A 20,742-nucleotide genomic window follows, 5' to 3' on the forward strand; every position below is an offset into this window, starting at 1 on the left:
TAGGCCACTTATCATAATACAGTTCTTGTCCAGCTTAAGCCCGTCTCGTCGTGTTGTTTCAGCTCAGTCCACCATCGGTGTTGGTTTAGGCGGCGTTGCGCGCAGCCTGTGCTCGGCTGATGGTCGGAGCGCCTGCCACGGTCCGCGGGATTGTAAATTATTCATCAAAGCGCGGATCCCAGAGTGTGCAGCGAGTCATTGAGGCGCCACAGACAAACTGGAGCCGGGGGGGAAGAGGACGTTCTACGCGGAGTCCGTGGGTAGATGCATCGGTGCGGCGTGTGGAAAGGTTCTCTTCTCGAGCCCGTTGGTGGCCCGTCCCAGCCCCGCGCGTGGAGGAATGCGCAGCTCGCAGACCCGTGGAACGTGCCCGGAGGACCCGCCTATGTCATACGGCTCCACGTTTAAAGCGCGGCGTGATCTTTTTTTTTATTTTTCTTCCCCCGTCAGTTCATTTGCAGTCGGTTCCCCACCCGCGGGAGACGGTTCCAGACGTTCTCGCTGGCCTGCGGTACTTTGGCGGTGGCTCTTGCAGTGGCTCTGGTCCGAATGAGGAAAAAAACAGAGCGACTTCCGCTGTGGGGCGGAGACATGGGCGCGTGCGAGAGCAGGCGCGCGCACGGATATCTGCGGCCGAGGGGCAAACCCACGCGGAATGCCCCCCCCCCCATCAACACCATGATCAACACACAGAGGTCTACTCTCATCAGTCATCAGGGGCCCCAACCTGGACCGTGGGCGGAACGGCGCTGGAGCACGTGCGCTGTCATATATTGTGGCATCCAATGGAGATTTTAAGATGCTTATGACCAAACTTAGCGTTCATTAAGAAAGTATTTGAACACTGTAGATTGATTAATGTATTTAGCGTTTATATTTACAACTACACCATCAAATTTACACGTGTCACTCGATCCCTCCTTTCCCTTCACTAGAACATGATGTATACAATTTTAATGTTGTATTTCACAAATGGGGGGGAAAGGAGCCTAAAATACGTGGGACTGGGAAGAATTGAGATATGACATGTTGGTCTATTGGTTTAAGCTTACCCCTAAAATACATGTCAAAAAACAGCCTATTAAAATATTTGGCTAGTAAATTATGAAGTCTTAAGATGCAATATATGATAGCTAGCCATTCTCACAATATTGGGCCCTGGATGAAACTCTCTTCTTGTAGCCATTTTCCATTAGGAATTTATCAAATATAATGAAGCAGGCCATTGATTGTGTTTTTGTGCTGTCCTTTTCACTTGACAGGAGCCTTTAGGATGCCATAAGAATACCATGGCACAGCAAAACTATCCAGTAAATTAAAGTAAAGATGTTTAAAAGGGCCTGTTACAGACCAAACTATATAAGAAATAACTCCTAGTGCCAGAAATGAGTAGACTGCATAACAATTTATTTTACTGATTAACTTTATTTGAACCAGATATAAAAAACAAGAAAATAATCAATAAGAACGAATCATAGGCTGTATGAACGTGGTCACCGTTCATACAAATATCAAATATATATTGATATAAATGTCAAACATCCAGAACAAGACAGATTTAGTAAATAAACTTTCAGTTTATTTTCATCTGCGAAATAAGCTCTGCCGTTTTATAAAACCTCACGTAGAAAAGAAAAATCACAGCTTTTGAAACAGTAACTGCATGTTTTGTAGTTCTGTACCACACTACTATAAAACTAATTACCCATATAAATATACATTTATATTTACATCCAAAAAGGTACAACAAACTTTAAACTAAAACAATAAAATTACACAAGACATGCTTAATTTGAATGTTACAAAAACAGACCTGACATGAGTAAGATTTTTTTCAAACTCAATTAACACAATTTTTAAACAATAACTTTGCTTGGAAACAAATAGTGTTTTGTGATTGTATCTGTTTTACAGATGTAATGTCTGTAAAACATTACAGAAATCAGAAGAAAGTTCTGATTTCATCTGTTCAGTCAGTTTGAAATGAACTGTATAAAGAGGTATGAAGAGTAGGTGTAAGTCTTAAGTAGAAAGGGTCCAAACCTCATTGGCCCATAAATGATTATGTCGAAGCCACCGACGAGCAGAGGAAATGTTCAGTATGAAGAGTTGCTCCTGAGAGGAGTTCACGGCCGTGTAATGAACACTAAGTTTGGGCTGTGGAATACAAGCCGCAGAGAGCAGGCGACTGCCAGCAGAAAGATAGTCACTTTCACAGCTTTGCGTTCTAGACAGGAAAGAAATACAGGGTTATAATAATAGCCAAATGTGCTTGTTTGGAACCAATGGTGAAAAAATAAAATAGCTGGCGGAGGCTTCGTCCGAATGTTGGTCCTATGACATCACAACATTCTGTAGGCCAAAGATCACAGATGGGAGCAGCTAAAATAAATTTTGTTCAAAAGCAAGAGTCACAAATAGAAATCCTCAGATTATGCATTTGTGAACTTGCCAAATCTTCTCTTTTCCCCCCAGAATGTTAATAGGAAAATTGCCCCATCTGAGAATCTGAAAACAACCAATAGGATGCGTCCATGAGAGATCTTAACATTCTTGAGCTAATGCTAGTTTGTGACCTGGTTTATGGTTCATATCTCTAATTACTGGGCCTATTTACATGAAACAAAAACTGACACCAAATTCGATATCTTCTCTGTCAGCATAAATCAATTTTTCATAATAACCTCAGAAAGTGGTGCCATTTTTCAACTCCAAAAGTATGATTGTTTTCAGTTGAAAGGACTGTAAGCCATATGTTTGTGGAGCCAATCCAAAACAAATAATGAGAAGGATTAACACTAAGATATTTATTTAAAAAACAGTACATCAAACCCTGAAAGGCGGAGGTATTGTATAAATTGAAATCTATCTCACAAAACCTTTGGTAGATTGTTGATATTCAAATGCATGGCTTTAGAACAGCTTTTGTCGGACAGCCAAACTGAGGTGGATCACTGAGGTCAATCAGGGCGCTGCTTTTTGACTAACTTCTGAGTTTAGATAAAAATACATTATCATTAGATGCAGGCAGCACACAGCGGCCACATTTGTCAGAAAGTGCTGTTGTTACGGTCTACAATCTGGGGGAAAAAATAGCTAATTCACAAGCATACAGACAGGTACTCCAGCTTTCATTTCAAAAATGTATGTTTAGAAGTATTTTGTGCTGGTTATACAGATTTCATAAATGCACCATTTCAAATTATAAAATAAAAACAGTTCCACTTATTTAAAGCAATTTACCTACCTTTTGAGAGTAATGGTCATAGTAGAGGTGGTGCATTCTGGGAGCGCAAGAATGGCACTTGCGTTCACTGTAAGGAACATCTCATATGTGAGAGCCAGTTCAATTTCCCCCAGCTGAGATGGGACCATCAAAGTCATCAATCCAGGGGGGGCAGACACCTCAGGGTGGTAGCCTTTGCTCACAGAGTCTAGTGCATTTAATAGATCAGAATCAGACAATGAAACAATGACTATGAGAGGAACATTTTTATTAAATCAAAACTTACTTCGGAAGATTTCTCGTGCCTTGAGCCAAAAATTCTGTTTTCCCAGTCTGTGCAGAAGCATCTGCAACATGGCGTGGTCCACTGTTAAGTTTTTGGAGAGCATAAAGTCCACCAGATCTGATGCCAACACCAGTATCTGTCGGTCTAGACACACTTGCAAATGAGCAGTAAAGAACGAAGTGTACTTGGAAATGTCAATGTGGCCTAAGATTGGATAGAAAAGTTTTAACACAAGTACTAATATAGTGCAGAAGACCGAAGAGTTTTATGGTACCATTTGGCTCCTTAATCCCAGGCAGGTTACGGAGGACCTCCAGAGTATCTCTGTGAGAGGTTTGTTCTGCCAGACCCAACAACACATGAGTGCGCTTGTCCAGATCAGTAGCTTCACAAGGCCAAGCACTGGACGTCAAGAACCACCCATTTTCTAGATAAACCAAAGACAAATGTGACACATCCAACGTGTTACCATTTTAATTCATCATTGTTTGTATAATTATTCCTTACAATAATCACTTCCAAAAAATACCTCTTAATGTGTTTAAAGCTCCTTCAACACTGCCATTTAAAAGGAAGAGCTCAGTTGCCACAGATACAAGGTGGCAGCGTGATGTGCCGTCTTCATTCCCAAACAACCCTTTCATTGTTGCATAGCTGACCTTAGCAGCAGACAGCGCTTCCACAACTTTTTGACCCTATATTAAAATATAGTAGGATAAACAAAATAACACACATGTACATAACATTTACATTGTCTTTACCTTTGCCCACTGGTGAGTTTTATGGTATCGCAACATGAGTGAAACTCCAATTCTACCTAAAGAACTTTTAACAGGGCGGTCTTCATTTGCCATGTCAACAGCTGTAAAATATAAAAACACAGGATTTCTTATGGCATCCACATCAAGTGTATTTCCTAATAAACATAGAAAATATCTACCGGTCTCAGCAAATGTAGCAAACGGCAAAGTAAGCCTGTCTTTGCTCTCAGACAGGAGTGCCACTGCAATTCGACCAATGATACGCTCCACTTGGCTGATCTGGGTTGATTGACAGATGAACTTAAAAACCTCCCCCAGTTTTTTCCAGTCTTCTTTTTTGGTACAAAGCTTACATCAAACACACACAAACACACACAATAAAAAATCTAGTACTATTACAAAGACGTGCAGCAGTGACAGGCAAAGACTGACATAAACCACATTTAATTTGTGTTCCACAATTCACAATACTTAAAATAATTTACTGACCTCCATCTCAACAACAGCAAGAGCCAGGTTGAGATGCTCTGTGGGGGAGACCAATCTAGGTAAACAAAATAAAACAACAGGTAAGATACTACAGATAAGAGAAAATGATAACTTAGGAGAAGGTTTCATTAACCGGACACCTGTGTCCAGAAAGAGATTTAGTAGAATCTGAAGAAACTGCATGATGCATGTCAGAGGGATTCTTCACACAGTCCAGGCAGTCCAAACTTAGAGGTAAGCCGGCATCAACCATCTGACAAAATAAAAATGGTTTAAGTTGAAAGGTTTTCAGTATTAGAAAAGGTAATCAATATCCCTTTCCCCCAAAAATGCACTTTGTGTTACCTTAAATGTGAGCTGCATAAGTTCTGGTACAAAGCTCATGAGGCTTTTTTCTCTAATGAAGTTGAAAAGGTCGAGAAGGAACTCGTACTCAGGCTGGACAAAACAAGACATAAACACAGTGACTATTGATGAATATCCTGCACACTACGCAGATTAAACTCTACTGACCACGATGTTGTGGGCCAAACTGGTTCTGAGAACGGAGAAAATATCAGACAACATTCCAGCTTGGAGAAGACCACAAAGAAGAGAGATAAAAACTGGCTTAGAAAAGAATTGTCCTGGTTTGTTGTTTTGGTAGTAGCTAGTAAATATAGCTCCTGCAGAACAAAAGATTTACATAACTCAATTTGTTTTCAGTATTTACATTCAGATTAAAATATAAATAAAACCGCACCTGCTTTATAAAGGCATGCTGCATTTTTGGCAAACCATGCCACAGTTTCTGTACAAAACTACATTCAAAAATAATAAAGACATGGCATGAAATAAATCAATCAAATGATCAAAACTGAACAGAAGAGGGCGTTGTTGCTTGTGCAATGGGAGGCTCACCTTCTCATCACCCTCCATAGGCACATGGTGGAAACGACACATTTTAAAGCCACAGTTTTCTGATTCAAAGAAGTATTTTCTGCAGTACTGAAGAAGAAGGCAATATCAGTGTGCTGTGTAACTAAGACGATGAAAGTACTTCACTGTCCTTTGACACTTACAGCAGGTTTTTGCCATCTAACTTCAGCTGCATTTGTCATGTTTGTAGTCCGCGTAGGAGGTCCTGCACACAAACATTGTTAAGTTAAACGCATTAAACATACAGAGAAATAAGGATTAAATGTGTTTTCTCACCAAGTCTTGAGGCCAAAATGGGGGAAATCTGACTATGGCAAAGGTTTTCTGTTGGAAAGTGTTCAGTTCTGTGAATAAAGCATGTTAGAAATGTCAACAAAAAATGCTTGAACACAGTATAAAAAATGAACACCTCACCTCTCCTCTCCAGTATTCACAACTCTTGCTTCAGCTGGACCCTAAAACACAGTGTGTGTAGAAACAAAAAATAAATACAAAATATTCTTCAAAATGCATTTCATATACAAACAGGAACAGTCAATTGTTCAAATAATGACAATACTTAAAACTTCATAACTCATTTATGTTTAAATTACTCATTCTCCTGGAATTGTTAAACATTACCATGATTTTGAATATCTTTTTAGTGCTACTTTGCAGAGCAGAGGAGCTGTTGCATTGGGGTCGCCATGGTCTACGAGGGCTGTTCTCTAAACAAAACCACACATGGGTGAAACTATTACATCACTGGAGCAGGAAAAAGCACAATAACTCATAATATATTTTATATACAAGTGCCTTTCTTAAAGGTGGTATGGACGATTTTTTTCAGCATTTTTTTTATCATATTTCCTCGTGGCGTGGATAAATCATTTGTCCTGCCACGTATCAATCATAAAACGCACCTACCGCTCACCTGCAGCCGCGTCAGGCTCGTCCCCACGTTTCCGCGTGCCTAAGCGCATGGATCTATCATAATATAGTTCCCTCAGTGTACGGGGCAAAATGAAGACGGAGAAAGACAGTTTGAGCTGACGCAGAAGTGGACAGAAATCTACGGGAGACGAGCGATGCGATGCGCTCCGTTGCGCTAATAAACAAATCGCGTTCTCAAATCGCCGAAAAATCGTCCATACCGCCTTTAACACCCGATGACACTTTACAAAGCAAAAACTCAATTAAACCAAATATAACATCTTTACAAAATATCAAACAGAGCAGGCTAGTCTAAAAAGGTGGGTTTTAATGTGGGATATAAATAAGGCTTTATTACCTGGACTGTTATGCAGGAAATCAAGGTTTACTGGAGTAACACTGCAAGGGAAGACCATTCATTATAATGCCTGGTAAACTACACCAAGACATTAGGTAAGACAAATGTACAATATGTAAACATACCTTTGAAGATTGGCTCTGGATGATTCAGAAACGGGCGGCATTATTTTGACTAATTTCTTGCACCCTGTTTTCGGGGTGCCACTCGTCCTGTCAGGTCCTAGTTTCAACAGACTTTTCCGCGGTAACTCCTCAAACAGGTCAGGGTCTTCTTGGAAAACTTCAACAAGCAGAATATCTTGTTCATAAGCTTCAATCTCATCCAGGACTTCAGGCTCCTCCAAATCTTCAGGTTCGTCGTTTGACTTTTCAGACGTACATGACCCTTTGTCTGTAGAAGATTCACCGCTGCATTGTAGTTCCTCACTTTCGATAATGCTGGGAGAAGAGCAAGAGACGTTGGTAGGGGAGATTTCCTTTTGTTCACATGCATGGTTATTTTCATTGACGTCATGAATTTCTGCCGTGAGATTTTCAGGTAGCATTTTCGGGTCGTTTTGATTTTCAAACTCAACTAGCGTGGCAGATATGACGATATGCCTCAGAGGTGAGTTAAGAGGAGAAAGCACAGGTGGAAGCAGAATACCAGTGTCTAAATTCTTGTCAGTAGACTGTAAAGACTTATTTTTGCAGGCATTCGTTAGATTGTGATTTAAATGGCTAGTTTGGAAAAATAGTTCCAGTTTTGGTGGGCTGCGACTGTTTACACTTTCACCCGGAGACACTTCCATTTCTTGGGGCAGGAGAAAACAAGACTCACAGGAATCATTTGAGTCTAATTTGTCTAAACTTAAAACTCGTGGGAGAGCGATACTTAGGACATTAGATGCCGATGTTGTGAAAGGAGACTGTGAACTTGAGACACTGCTCCAGCAGCTATTGGCTTCTGTTAAAGATCCAGCTGACAGGTTTTTGACTGTTTCTGTCAGGCAAAGTCTTGATGGAGAGGGGGTGGACATACCACTTTCATTATGTGGGGAGGATGTTGGTCTTTGAGAGAACCACGCAGCCAAATCTTTACACAAATTATGTTTTTCTGGAAGCATCTGCACACTTTGTTGAGAGGAGCATGATGGATCCAGATCGTTTATGTTCCTTATAATGTCCAAAGACTCATCCACAACATTTTCAGCATTTTCTAAGATACTTTCTGAGTTCTTCCTTGTTCCTCCAACTCTTTGGTTTGAAATAGAAAACCTCTTTTGGGGATCTGGATCATTGGGTTCATTTCCACTCGGTTTGTTCTGAAAAGTAGAAATATGTCCAGCACTTGAGGCATCATTTCCTGCAGTTTCAGCATTCGGTTTTCTTGACAAAAAGGGCCATGACAAGTACGTTCGTGCACATGTGACGCTTGTTTTCCCAGAATACACTTTAACTCGTTGGCAAGTGAACGAGTCCTCTGCATTATCCAAAGTAGGACCATTTACAGTCATTGAGAGCCCGTCTTTAGATTCTCCTTCAAAATGAACTGGATTGCAAACTTGTGCAGGTGAATCTGACTGACCTTCCACGCATTTAACAGATCCAAATGTGTCCACGCACACACTGTTTTTGAGATGGGAATCTTTTGACAAAATATCTGCCTTCTCGTCAAATACCATGTTGTTAGCATCTTTCCCCAAAATGTTTTGGTTGTAATCAGTAAATTCTTTCTGCATGCTGTTCATGTTCAGCTTTAGTCTGTGTTCAGAGGAACAAGAGGCAGGTCCTTTGCTTTCCTGCCCCAGATGAATATGACTAGATAATGCCTCTGAATGCGTGTCGTTTCTCACGTCCTCATTTTGCTCATTGGTTTTTGTCGACAGAGAAAGAATTTTCTCAGAATCCAAATTGGGCAGTCTTCCATTATTTACAACTTGAACAATTTCGTTAAATGAATGTGTTTTGTGGCCTAGGCAACCGGGCTCAAACCTAAAGCCAGCTCTCATTTCTTTGGTAAAGCAGTGAACCAATGTGTATTTGACATCATCTGGAAGCACAAAGCTGCACTTGTGCTTGCATTCGACACAGATGGGGCCAATGTCGCACAGTTTGACTTTAGGATTGAGCCCTCCCTGTTTAATGACACATGTCTTGCTTTCTTGCTGTTTACGTCCTGTGCTCTGACAGTCACATGCTGTCACTTGTTTTACAGAGCTCTTGGAGTTAGCAAATGCAAAAGGAAGGAGATGGATATAATCACCGAAACCTGTAAACAAAATGGCAAAGAGTGAAAAGAATGGCTTTTCCATGAGTCTGGTTTAGTTTAATTTGACTGATAAATTGACTTATGTTTTAGTTTGTTGTGCTAATGCAACACCAAATGGTCAAAATATATCAAAGAGTGTCTTCTGATTACAGCATGTGGTCAAACGGGTCCGCTAACTTTAGCATTAGCTTAGCACAGAGTTATTGAATATTACTTCATTTACGATAACAAACTTTTAAAACACGAATATTTACGTGATTTCAAGTTGAATAATTGTATTCATACTTTGAGGGGAAAGGGAAGACGTGTTTAATTGAAGACAGATGAAGGAAACTTACTCGTCGGGCTCCGCGCTGCAGGAGCGGGCGCGGCCGCTGCTTCTGCTGTGGACACTTGGCCAAACGTTCTCCAAACACGGGCCTCGCAGCCTTTTCGCTCGCGCGGTACTTTCCTTTTGTCAGTTGACTGTTTCTTAATGTTGTGGTGCGCTTTGGGACTCTGGTGCTTGCTCTGGGGGCCACGCTGTCTGGGGGCTGTTTTCTCTGCACTTGCACAGCAGCCGCAGGTGAACTTCAGCTTTCGGGCCGCGTCCAGGCAGCTCATGATCCGGGTGATGGCTTTGCTCAGGCGGCTCTGGGCTCTGGTGAACGGCCTCTCCTCTCGCCTCCATGTCTTATCAACTTTGTCTGACAATAAATAGTTTTTCTGACTTGTTTTTCTCACGGTTTGATTTGAGTCGAATCTGCGGTTTTTCACACACTGTCGTCCCTTTTCTCTCCGCCGCCGCGCTCGTGGCCCCCGTGGAGGCCCCATGTCGTTTTACTGTAACCGTTTCACTTTTGAAACGACGGATCCATCACACTTGAAAATGAACACATGCAAACACTACTCCACTTAAGATTACAACATGAACCATTCAGAACCACCTAATGTATTCAACGTCATTTAAAAATAAGACAGAAATAGAGTTTTATCTATTCTACAGAAAGATAGAAACTTCTGGGTCTTTATTTTGACGGGTGCGCCTGCGCAAAGCACAAGATACTTTTGGATTCCTGCTTAAGGATCTAGTTCCATGTCTTTGCTTTGGCCATGATCCACTAAACTCCACTTAACGTACACTGTTTTCCTCATAGGCTATTGTGACATTTACTGTTGAGAGTAATGAGGATACACATGCTGAAATTAAGACTTTAGTCAGACATTTACCATTCTTTTTTATTTGACACAATTATCGAAAAATATTAGGTCTATGAACATATAAAATAGCGAACATAAACACACATATATATGTATATATATATATATATATATATATATATATTTTAAATAATTATATATATATATATATATATTTTTTAAATAAATGTTGACTGCAATTAGCAGCCAACATTTGCAGCAGCATAAGTTACATGATTTATTTTTACACATGGCAGGTTAGATCTTGAATCAAGGAGCACAGTGGTGTAGGAGAGACCCTGGTGTTGGGAAGTAGCCGGTCCCTGGACTGTGGCGGCCTGATTCACAACACCAGCTGCCTCGCCTCACCAGACCAGGAGATGGCGCTCTCACGCAGAATGAAGGAATCCATGATCCATAGTTCCATCTCATTAGGTTCCTTCTGGGGTGCAGCATTGGCTCTCCCACTCTCTTAAGGCTGCTACATCTGTGACAGCTGTGAAGAGGATACATGCAAATGAGAATCAGAGGAGGAATCCACTCAGAGAGAGCCACAGACATGGGAGAACTTTATCTGCACTCAATGTTAATTTCCCACAATTGATAGAGGCATAAAAGATACAGAGTCTGTCAGTGGTACGGCTCCACCTCAGCACACCAACATTTTAAATTCAAATTTTATAATCACACGTAGCAATAAGGTGTGTGTGTGTGTGTGTGTGTGTGGCCTAGTGCAGGGGGATATAAGCTTTTACTTAGCATATAAAATGAGTGGGGATTAAAATAAGACGCATGCATAGGAAGTGGTAGGGGAGAGGTCACTCATAATTTTGTGTCAAGTGTTTAACATGTGTATTTTTTGCACAGGCCTGGTAGATCTATTGTAAATCAAGGATAATGTGCTTCTAAAAGGCTACAGCCCAGTGAGGACAGTTTCACAGATTCTATAATACGCCAAGCAGAACAATCAATAGAATTTTTTTCAATGACTAATTTGAGACATCGTGTATTAAATCAATTGAATTTTGACATTGGCTACTACAATTATTTATTTTTAAAGCAGAGAATATGATTATATACATTATATCCTCCTATTTATATGACAAAATGCATTCTTGTTTTAAGCTATGGTTTGTGTTGAGCCCAATTTCTTTGTCTTTGGCTGGGGCAGTGTGAAGCTGACGCCGATGCAAGCAGCAGCTGAATTCCTTTAAATAGCCTTGCCTGCTTCATCATATGGTTGCTATGGTAGCCAGCCCCTGGTTTTGAGATAACGTCCACATGCTTCTCGAGACCTCCTCCACCTGCACGCTATATAGATCCACACGCTTTTGCAGCACTACATCACACACACTTCTCTTTTTATACCTACAGTTGCAAAATTGTCAGATTGTATTTTTTGAATTTCTGCTATAACAAGACTGAATTAAGAAAAATATCACAAGCATGAATAGATTTGAGATGAAGGGATTAAGAGTGAAACAGATGAGCACACAGCTGGGGCAAGAAATTAAGTGACACAGGGAGAAATGAGGAGTGTAAAGGACTATGAATGATCAGTGACATTTTTGAGAGGCTAAATACGTTTAAAGATTACTGTAGATAGTATTGTGAGCGATAAGAATTATGGAAAATGTCAACCTTTAAAAGACGCACCCTTTTTCTGTTCAAATGAACCCACTGTGATTACAGCCATATACTTGATCTCATCCTCTCATTTCTGTTCATTCCCAGCCCCCTTCCTTTGTCTGGCATCCTGCTTTCTTTCTCACCCCCTCATTCTCCAGTTACTGCACAGGCTCTCAATTAGTCATAATGTTTAGACGGTCAGCTAATATTTACAGTAAATCGCTGGAGTAAATAGCCAACTCTTAACCTGTCCTAACTGTCTTCAAAGTGCACTCTGGAAAGAATTATGGGGCTTATAGTTGGAATTACAGGGAGACATTACTTACAAAATATCAGAATTCCCTTTGTTTATCCCCAAGGGGAAATTATACAAATATTAGAATGTAATAAACACCAACAATTTAATTTGAAATAATATAATAGATATATTTTACATATAGCTATATTTTAAAGCTATATGGAACATTTCCAGGATAAAAGGAACAACAATGGAAATTCCAGCTCATAAAGTACTAGAAAAATGTACAATTAATTTAAATGAACGAAGAGATTCAAATGGGGAAAAAATGACCCAGACAAATGACTTTAAATTATCCAATTAAATATAATTTGATATTTAATGTTTCAGCAACTAAAATTAGAGTGTTGTCAGATAGGCTGTTTCATTAGAAGAGGACAGATGGGATAGTCTAGGAACAGAAAATAGACAGTACATCCAACTAGCACATTTAAATGGCTTGAGCAACTGTTTATAATTGAATATATTCAAAGGTTTACGTTCACAATTTTTGAGACTGGAAAACTTGACTGAATTATATTATATTTGTTCTTTTTTAACACATTTTCGAAACATTTAAATGTATTAAAAAATACTATTAAATGGCAGATATTTTTTCCTGAGCACAGACCCTGCAGGTCTTTGCATTACTTACGATTTTCAGCATTTCCGCATTTTCGGCCTGGTCGCCATTATTCACCTTGAAAATATGACAACATTTTAAAAAAAACTTTCTGACACAATCAGATATCTGTATATAGTACAACATTTATGTGAATAATTGATGTCTGGCTGTGGAAGTCGAATGGATGTCAGTATAGATGGCACCCTCCATTTCCTCTTAAAACACACAGGCTGGCTGATTGCATTTGAGAGAGCAGGGCGCGCCTCAGCATCTCCTAATGCGTCTGTAAATTGAGTTGGAAAATGACGATGACTGCTGTCTGCTCTCGGGTTGAGGAGCAGGGAGGAAGAGGCTTGTTTCTCGTCATTTTAAATCTGACACTATTAACCAGCAGGTCCTCGCTTGCGTAAAACATTATGCTTGTTTTTACCATTTCACCTCTTGCTGAGCGTGACAGAAAGCAACACTGTTCTTCTTCTCTCAACCTACTGTGTCCTTGCATTTCCCCCATCTTCAAACTAGAATCTGTTAGTGCATGTTTTAGAGTATTATCACTACCCACAGTACACAATGGAGCCCTGTCAAGTATTAGTACAAGCCTGAAAGAGACTGTGGTGCCCAGTCCTAATAACAATTTTTCAGTGATTGCTGAGCATCCTTTTCCTGATTTGTCCTTTTTTTAACATCATTTGTCCTTTTTTTGAACTGAATTGTTATACAAACATTTATTTTACTTTAAAAAAAGACAATGAATCACTTGTATAGGTTACTGTAATTAAAGGTAAACATCTAAGCAATTCAATTTGAAAAGTTTATTACAAATTACATTATATTTGTACATTTATTTAGTGGATCAGAAGAAACTTGTCAAAGAATGCAAAAAAATAAAAATGTATTATTTGTAATTGGGATTTCTATGGATTGTAGATCATTTATAATTGCTGAATGTACCAATTTTATAATAACTAAATGTGCACGTTTCAAATATTTCACTGTGGACTTGTGAATTTTAACTTAACAAATTAAGAAAACTGATTATTCTAATGTAATGATGTTTACCTGTGAAATGACTTTAGACCCTCGGTCACAAAATAATTAATACCATGATTATGACTATACTGTACAGTAAAGTCAGATGGATTATCCGCTCTACTGTCTCATTAGCCCTCTCCATATTGTTGTGCGTGAAAGGTTAGTTTACTCTCACTCACGCAGGCACATCCACTGACACACCCAGCGCCAGCCAGATGCATACAAGCGTAAAGCGCATTATATTCACTACTTGGCCTTATAGTGGTTGTCTGTGTCTTTAGGCTATTCACTGGAACACAGAGGCCACACTTCTGCTTGACAAATGCATTGGAAACACCAGCACAGATTTTACAGTGTAAGGCCGACCTGTCACATTCAAGTCTCTAAACATTCACGATCACACACAAACGCACACACACACACATGCACACCCACACATTCTCAATAAGCACTGGCAGCCATTTAGTCCAGCCTTGTCTCTTCACAGCGGATCCCTGGTAAACTGGAGAAAATGCCACTCCTGCAATATTTTAAACATTATTCAAATCTTGTAGTTTAGACTTAAGCTTGAAGTAGTAGAAAGCTTTAGGAAAGATTTCTGTACAGAGAGTGTTCCATGGGTAACATTAGCGTTCATAGATGTAATTTAATATTGTCAGAATATTGGATTTGGGTCCTTGGAGGCATCATAGCTCTTTTTGGCAAATCCTATAGAGATATGGGCATAAATCATATCAACCAAATTGCTGTCACTCAATATCCTATAAAAGATCGCATTTCCGTCTGCGCCATACTCTGTTGCAACAAGACACAGTATATGTCCCAGCAATGTCGAAATTTCCTTATGCAAGTTTAATATTTGATTGTTGAGCCTTTTTTTTTTATAAACGCAGACTCTTACATTTACTGTTTTAAAGTCCCAGTTTGCTACTTGGCAGATGATTTTGGCACAGACTTGAGCCAAGGGAGCACTAACCCTGATGACTCCTGCAGGTTGCCAGCTCCGAGGAGGGCAGGGCACAAGTCTTGGCCGGACCAAACGGACGGGTACGATGAAGCCTTGCCCATTGGAAGCAGAACGCTGTGAAGAAAAGACATGGTCAGCTTTTTAAGTCAACCCATTCAGCATCTTAATAGTACAGCCCATAAGAAACGCTGACAATTTGAAGACGGTGGACATGGACTTAAAAGGAACTCGGCCACTAACAACGTATATAATATGTGATTTTCGTTATCTTAGACGATGCCAGGAAGTAGAACTTGTTATAGTAGGATGGTATCACAGAGCGTAGGCACACCAAGGATGAACGTTATGGATTAGCAGTGGTTTACGATCAGCAGCTTAAGTGCAGTGGTTAGTTTAAGTAAGAGAAAAACTAGATTATTTTAACAGAAAATGTCTTTACAACAAAGCTGTACGGTACACAGACGATCCCAGCCAAATACGCAGACACCTAAGACCTACACACTTGTCGGCCATCACAGAGAACTGGCAACGGCAGCCATTTTGCAAGGCTGTTCTGGAATGTTCAATAACTCTAATTGCAGTGTAAACTTTATTTTTTCCACATCACAGACATACCTCTTCCTCCAAAAAAGCACTTATTGTTGTGCATAATTACAGCCCCTTCTTTGTTACGAACATAAAAAGCCTTACAGTACATGCATGTCATGCGGTGTTTCTATGAGAGGCCCACAGTGGAAAAGCAAGGCATGTATGATGGCCAGCTTGTCAGAGTGTGCAGCCATGTGTGGCGTCAACGTAAACGCGACTCGTAGTAATGTATGTGGCAAAGGAGTTGGGGATTGGGGTGTGTGCGTAGGGTGGTGGTGGGGGGCATCCTACAGCTTGACAGTGCACACATGGGGAGGAGGGGGACGACAAGTGTGTGCATGTGAGAGAAGGGGGAATTGGTATGGTGCGAAATGGATGAAAATCGAACAGAACGAGAAAGCCATCGAGAGTGAACAAGAGGAAAGCACTGAAGGGAAACTGTACAGCATGTTCTTATCACCGTCTTTCAAAATGGTGCGGGTGGGTCACTGTTACAGAGGGAGAGTTTTCAGAACATATGAGAACATGAGACAAATAGTGCGGGATATACATTCTTCAGTTTTGCAGGGTTCACAAAACGCCTCCTCTTTGCAATAGTTTGATTATTGGTCAGTGAAGCTGCAGACTTATTTTTAATAACGCTAAAAATGTACAAAATACTGACATTTCAAATCATTCTTTTGATTTTATTTTTGTTATTTTTTATTTTATTGCTTGGTGGTTTAAACCAAATATTAGGTATAAACATTTGTGATAAGAAATCTTCTCTAGTTGTTACATGTAATAGTTTGTTCCCCTAATTTGATGTACTGACAAAGTATAATTGGCAAAGCAAATATGCCATTAATACATTTTGACAGAATAATCAATATTACACATACATTCATTATTGATTACTGACAGCCTAATGGTCAGATACTTCATTTCATACAAAGGCATTGTCACTAAAGGGTTGAATTCTCTGTACCACACTCCCCATCATCACATGAGCTGAATTTAACAGAGGCCAAATAAGGATAAGATGGTCTATTACAGTCACTGACACAAAGAACCGCTTGATAAACTGATGTCGCATGGACACCGTGGAGCCTGTCCCGGTGAGTGAGACTCTGCTGATGCTCCAAAAGAGCGGGGTCGGCGCAGAGGATGTATGACAATGAGGTGTCACACAGGATGGGTTGAATAAGGGCGTAAGGCCGACAGAAGAAGGGCCGAGCAGAAAGCGGCGCAGTGCGTACGGGTGCCAGCCTGACTGTACAGGATGTGCACAGGCATCAAAAAGACTGTACATGAGTAACTGAGAGTATTCGACATGCAGGTCTCACACACGCTCCCCCGGGCTCACACGCTCAGCATATGACACCAGACTGCACATATGATTGCCACCCTTTGTCTGGGTTCATCGGTCAGTAATGGACTGCACTTAGACACGTTACATGTCTGCGCTCTCTCCAGCCGGTCTCACATGTACTCTCACACTAGTAGTCATGTGCACGGCAGATGACCCCCCTCACCGGTGCACACACATGCACCAACCCCCCTCCTCTTAAACACATGTGTTTTAACCTGATTATCTGTGGAACCTCTATGACACATTACAGTAGACCTGGTGTCATGACTGCCATAACCCATACACCAGTGTTACCCCCATCCTCTCCAGCCTCTGTGTCCTCAAAGCACACCCCCACCCCCACCCACTGGCTGATCCTCTGCTGTGACCGTGTCCTCCTATCACCGTGAGTAAGGAGACAGCACTGGGGAGGGAAGCTAAAACACATTAGTTGACTTTAGTTCTTTTCTTTGTCAATAAAACATCTTTACTGACATGGGGAACTTTTCGGTGGCTCCACTGGCAGCAAATGCCCTGGTGCTTGAGTGCCAGACAGAGAAGACCCTTTGTCTCCCACCCACCGCCACCGCACAAGAAGGGATGCTGAACGTTCACACACAAACATAGACATTAATTATAATGTACATCCAGGCTCCCACTGACAAAATCCTCACTGCATTGCTACTTTTCGCTATACTATTGTCCCTTCCAAAAGACTGACACACACTGACACTCATCTTAGTAGGAGTATGTGAGTGAACACCTGTGCATGGACCATCTATGTCACTGTAGTTACTTAACAGAGTGCATGTAGAGCGTGGAAGTGCACAGTCTACACATGTGCGTGTCCTCAAACTCACCTGGCAGTGCCCTGGAGCTGGATGTCGTGGCAATGCCGCCTCAGCCGGGGTTGCAGAACGCTGTGACACCTGATGTCCCTCCTCCCTCCACACTCTCTTGTGCTGTAGTATAGGATCAGTAGCTACACCCTAGCACTGACCAGGAGGGGAGGGGGTGGGGGGCACAGAGGCGGGGGCTCTTATTGAGCATCTAGGACGTACCACTCCGCCACGCGCAGACGAGGGGCAATCAGCTGATGGTGATAGTAAAGGTCCTCTTTGGCTGCTGGCGGATCACCCTGCTGTCTGCACGCACATGGTCTCTTCCCACAGCGGCCATCCTGATTGGGTGACGCTCTTCCTCCTTCATCAAAATGTAAAATTCCAAGACAGAGAGTAGTGCAGTGTGTGTGTGTGTGTGTGTGTGTGTGTGTGTGTGTGTGTGTGTGTGTGTGTGTGTGTGAGAGAGAGAGAGGGATAGACAGACAATGCAAATGTGATTTTTTTTGGGGGGAGGGGGACATTTATCATAAAGACTTGTATGATTGTGGGTGCATAATAATTTATATTCATGATCATGTCGGTGCGTCGGAATCAATGAGCGCTTTAGGGCCTTTGTGTCACAGACGATATACAGGATGCCATTGTCTGTGTGGGCGTGTGGTAGAGGAAGAGGTAGTCGAGGGAGAGAGACAAGACAAAGAGGGAAAAGCGATGGGAGGACAGCGGGAGAAGAAGGAAGCAGTGTGTGAGTGTGTGTGTGACCTGCTAACTGTCATGAGTCTGCAGAACCCGGTGTCCGGCTGCAAAGGGGGCTTGTCAGTCACTTCCTGTCACAAGCTGTCACACTAAATGGATGCACACTCGCATTTCAATACACAGTCCCACCGGGAACAGTGTCAAGGATGGGGCCCGGTGGCACTGACAAGCAGATTCACCCCTTACGCAACCTCTCACCCCACTCCACTCCACTTTTCAACGCAGGGATCCATCACTCCTTTGTTTTCATGCACATGAAACATTTGACAAAAAGGAATAATTAAGAGACAGCACAGAACTCTTTGCAGCATAAAAAGGCAAAAAGTGGCAGTTGACACATGCTCTCAAGAAGTAACAGTTGAAATTGTGCTGACTCACTGAAGATGGGCAGGACCACAAAGTGGAGTCTGGTGAACCGTGACATTCAAAAAAATATTTCACAAACCTATCTAGGCTGTTTGCAACAAAATGGAGCAGTTTTGTGTCATTGCAGGGTTTGTTAGAAAGAGAGACAGCTAACAGCATGCTTTGATCACATATGGTTTGGTGCAGAAGAGCGATTTATCCTCACACATGAAACAGACCTTCTCCGTTCCCTGGCTTTTCTCTGTCTCTCTCCTCCTGCCGATTTAATTACCTTCTATTTTTATCAGAGCTCAAGATTCTATTTTGGTTTCAAGACTCTTGTCACTGATATCAGGAGCTACATTATTCAGAGTGAGCACTGGGGGCCGTCAAAAGCGGAACAAGAGTACTCTAACCCTGTGGAGGAACAATGGAGGTGACATATACAATGTGGCTGCAGCTTCAGCGAGTGCGTTGTTATTATTATTATTATTATTATTATTATTATTATTATTATTATTATTATTATTATTATTATTATTATTATTATTATTTGGCAAAAGCATCAGAAGTTACATCACAAGATATTTTGTGACTCATTTCTCGGTCTAACAAAAATAAATGAAAAATAGTTTGGGTCCGAAAAAGTTAGAAAAACATAACATTACAGTTAAATTTAAGCACTTTTGAGAAGTTCAGAAAACACAAAAGGTAAGAGTTTTGTCTGACTCTAATCGCAAATAGAGATAATGAGGGAAAATCACAGCTTGGCTGTACAAAGACACTCAGAGCAACACCAACACACACAAAGCGTCTATAGATTGGTGCCCTCCATATTCAGCTGTGATTTATGATTGCTCTTCAGTAGAGGCCACAGTCATCTGTGAGATGATGGCAATATTGATCTGATAAACAGTTTCATTTACTGCCAGAGCCTACCATTCATAGCCTCTCGTGCTCTCGCACACAAACAGCCTTTCCTACACACACAGGCACACAGCAAAGACACATAGATTCACAGCAGGAATAACCCAGCTTTCTGCTTCATCAATTCCCTACCTCCTCCACGTCTGCTTTTCTCTATCTGCTCCTTCTCTTCTCCTCCCCCCAGGACACCTCATCCTCTGCTCTCATCACGCCATTAGACCACCAACCCCAGCTCTTACCTGGTTTAGTAGTGACTTATGCCTGTGCTACAGTCTTTGTTTCTTCATTTAGCTCAACACTGCATCCAGGTCAGGTTCATCACACTTTCTCTTTTCAGATTGCCACTTAATGCACCATAAACCAACTTATAAAGACATTCAAATGTTTTCCCACTCTCCGCCACCTAGAAGGATTTATTTTAAATCTTTAGTTTATTTGTAAAAGAATGTGTATTTCTAGGACAACTGACTTAAAAACGCCAAAACATTTTCTGAATATTTTGTGAAAGGGAGCATGAGAAAGTTTAAGAAAAGTCAAGACAGAAATAAATTAGTTGAATGTGTTTTGATTTATCAGCAGCTTTTATACTTTAAACGTAGCATTATTTAACATGCTGTGATCCATTGACCCTGTTAATTACTGTGTCTCTGCAAGTTTCTCGCACTAAAAGAAAATTGATTTTACATATTATACATACATATTAACTGCATAATCTACTGGGACTCTGTTGCTGTATTTTAAAAAGTCTCTCAAGTACAATTAATTAATATGGTCTCAGTGCAATACATTTTGAATGCAATCTTCAGCAATGATTATGGTTTTGTTATATTTTTATCTCCATTTGTGTAATCCAAGGTCTGGTGTTACAAAATGAAAGCCATGAAAAATGTAAATTTGCTTTGTGCCTGTGTGGGCCTTCATTATCTGTGAACAAATTGATAATGTTGGAGCTGGAGATGGATACACTGTATGTAGAACACACACACACACACACACACACAAAAGTTGGGTTTATGACATTACATTGATTACATTTCCTGAA

The 20,742-nt window shown here is 40.9% G+C and overlaps 1 protein-coding gene and 1 long non-coding RNA gene across 3 annotated transcripts; both read right to left on the reverse strand.

Annotated features, from left to right (window-relative positions):
• Positions 1-1,975: 1,975 nt before the first annotated feature.
• topaz1 (testis and ovary specific TOPAZ 1) lies at positions 1,976-7,402 on the reverse strand. Of its 2 annotated transcripts, none has more exons than XM_072447672.1 (19): positions 7,076-7,402; positions 6,951-6,991; positions 6,302-6,387; positions 6,095-6,135; positions 5,957-6,024; positions 5,824-5,885; positions 5,663-5,749; positions 5,505-5,562; positions 5,276-5,427; positions 5,108-5,200; positions 4,903-5,015; positions 4,763-4,817; positions 4,453-4,621; positions 4,274-4,374; positions 4,042-4,207; positions 3,787-3,939; positions 3,513-3,716; positions 3,248-3,434; positions 1,976-2,227 (listed from the first exon to the last, which is right to left on the reverse strand). In XM_072447672.1, exons 1-19 carry the CDS (start codon positions 7,114-7,116, stop codon positions 2,023-2,025), a joined length of 2,082 nt encoding a protein of 693 aa, XP_072303773.1. In that variant the 5' UTR covers positions 7,117-7,402; the 3' UTR covers positions 1,976-2,022. The 2 variants fall into 2 exon arrangements, with proteins under 2 accessions (XP_072303773.1, XP_072303774.1); XM_072447673.1 differs by having other exon boundaries at positions 1,996-2,188.
• Positions 7,403-10,711: 3,309 nt separating this feature from the next.
• LOC140361820 (uncharacterized) lies at positions 10,712-18,078 on the reverse strand. Its single transcript, XR_011927034.1, has 3 exons — positions 17,691-18,078; positions 14,847-15,026; positions 10,712-10,878 (listed from the first exon to the last, which is right to left on the reverse strand). It is a non-coding gene; the product is annotated as an uncharacterized lncRNA (long non-coding RNA).
• Positions 18,079-20,742: the final 2,664 nt, after the last annotated feature.

This window comes from Eucyclogobius newberryi, unplaced genomic scaffold (assembly GCF_026437365.1).
Source record: "Eucyclogobius newberryi isolate DKJ021-1_F unplaced genomic scaffold, fEucNew1.0.hap1 SCAF_16, whole genome shotgun sequence".
In the NCBI taxonomy this organism is placed as follows: Eukaryota; Metazoa; Chordata; class Actinopteri; order Gobiiformes; family Gobiidae; genus Eucyclogobius; species Eucyclogobius newberryi.

Coding starts and splice junctions, on each gene's coding strand:
- topaz1 (XM_072447672.1), bottom strand. CDS start 7,116: ATGCCGCCCGTTTCTGAATCATCCAGAGCCAATCTTCAAAG. Junction 6,136..6,301: donor AAAAGATATTCAAAATCATG/GTAATGTTTAAC, acceptor ACTGTGTTTTAG/GGTCCAGCTGAAGCAAGAGT. Junction 4,208..4,273: donor AAACTCACCAGTGGGCAAAG/GTAAAGACAATG, acceptor ATTTTAATATAG/GGTCAAAAAGTTGTGGAAGC.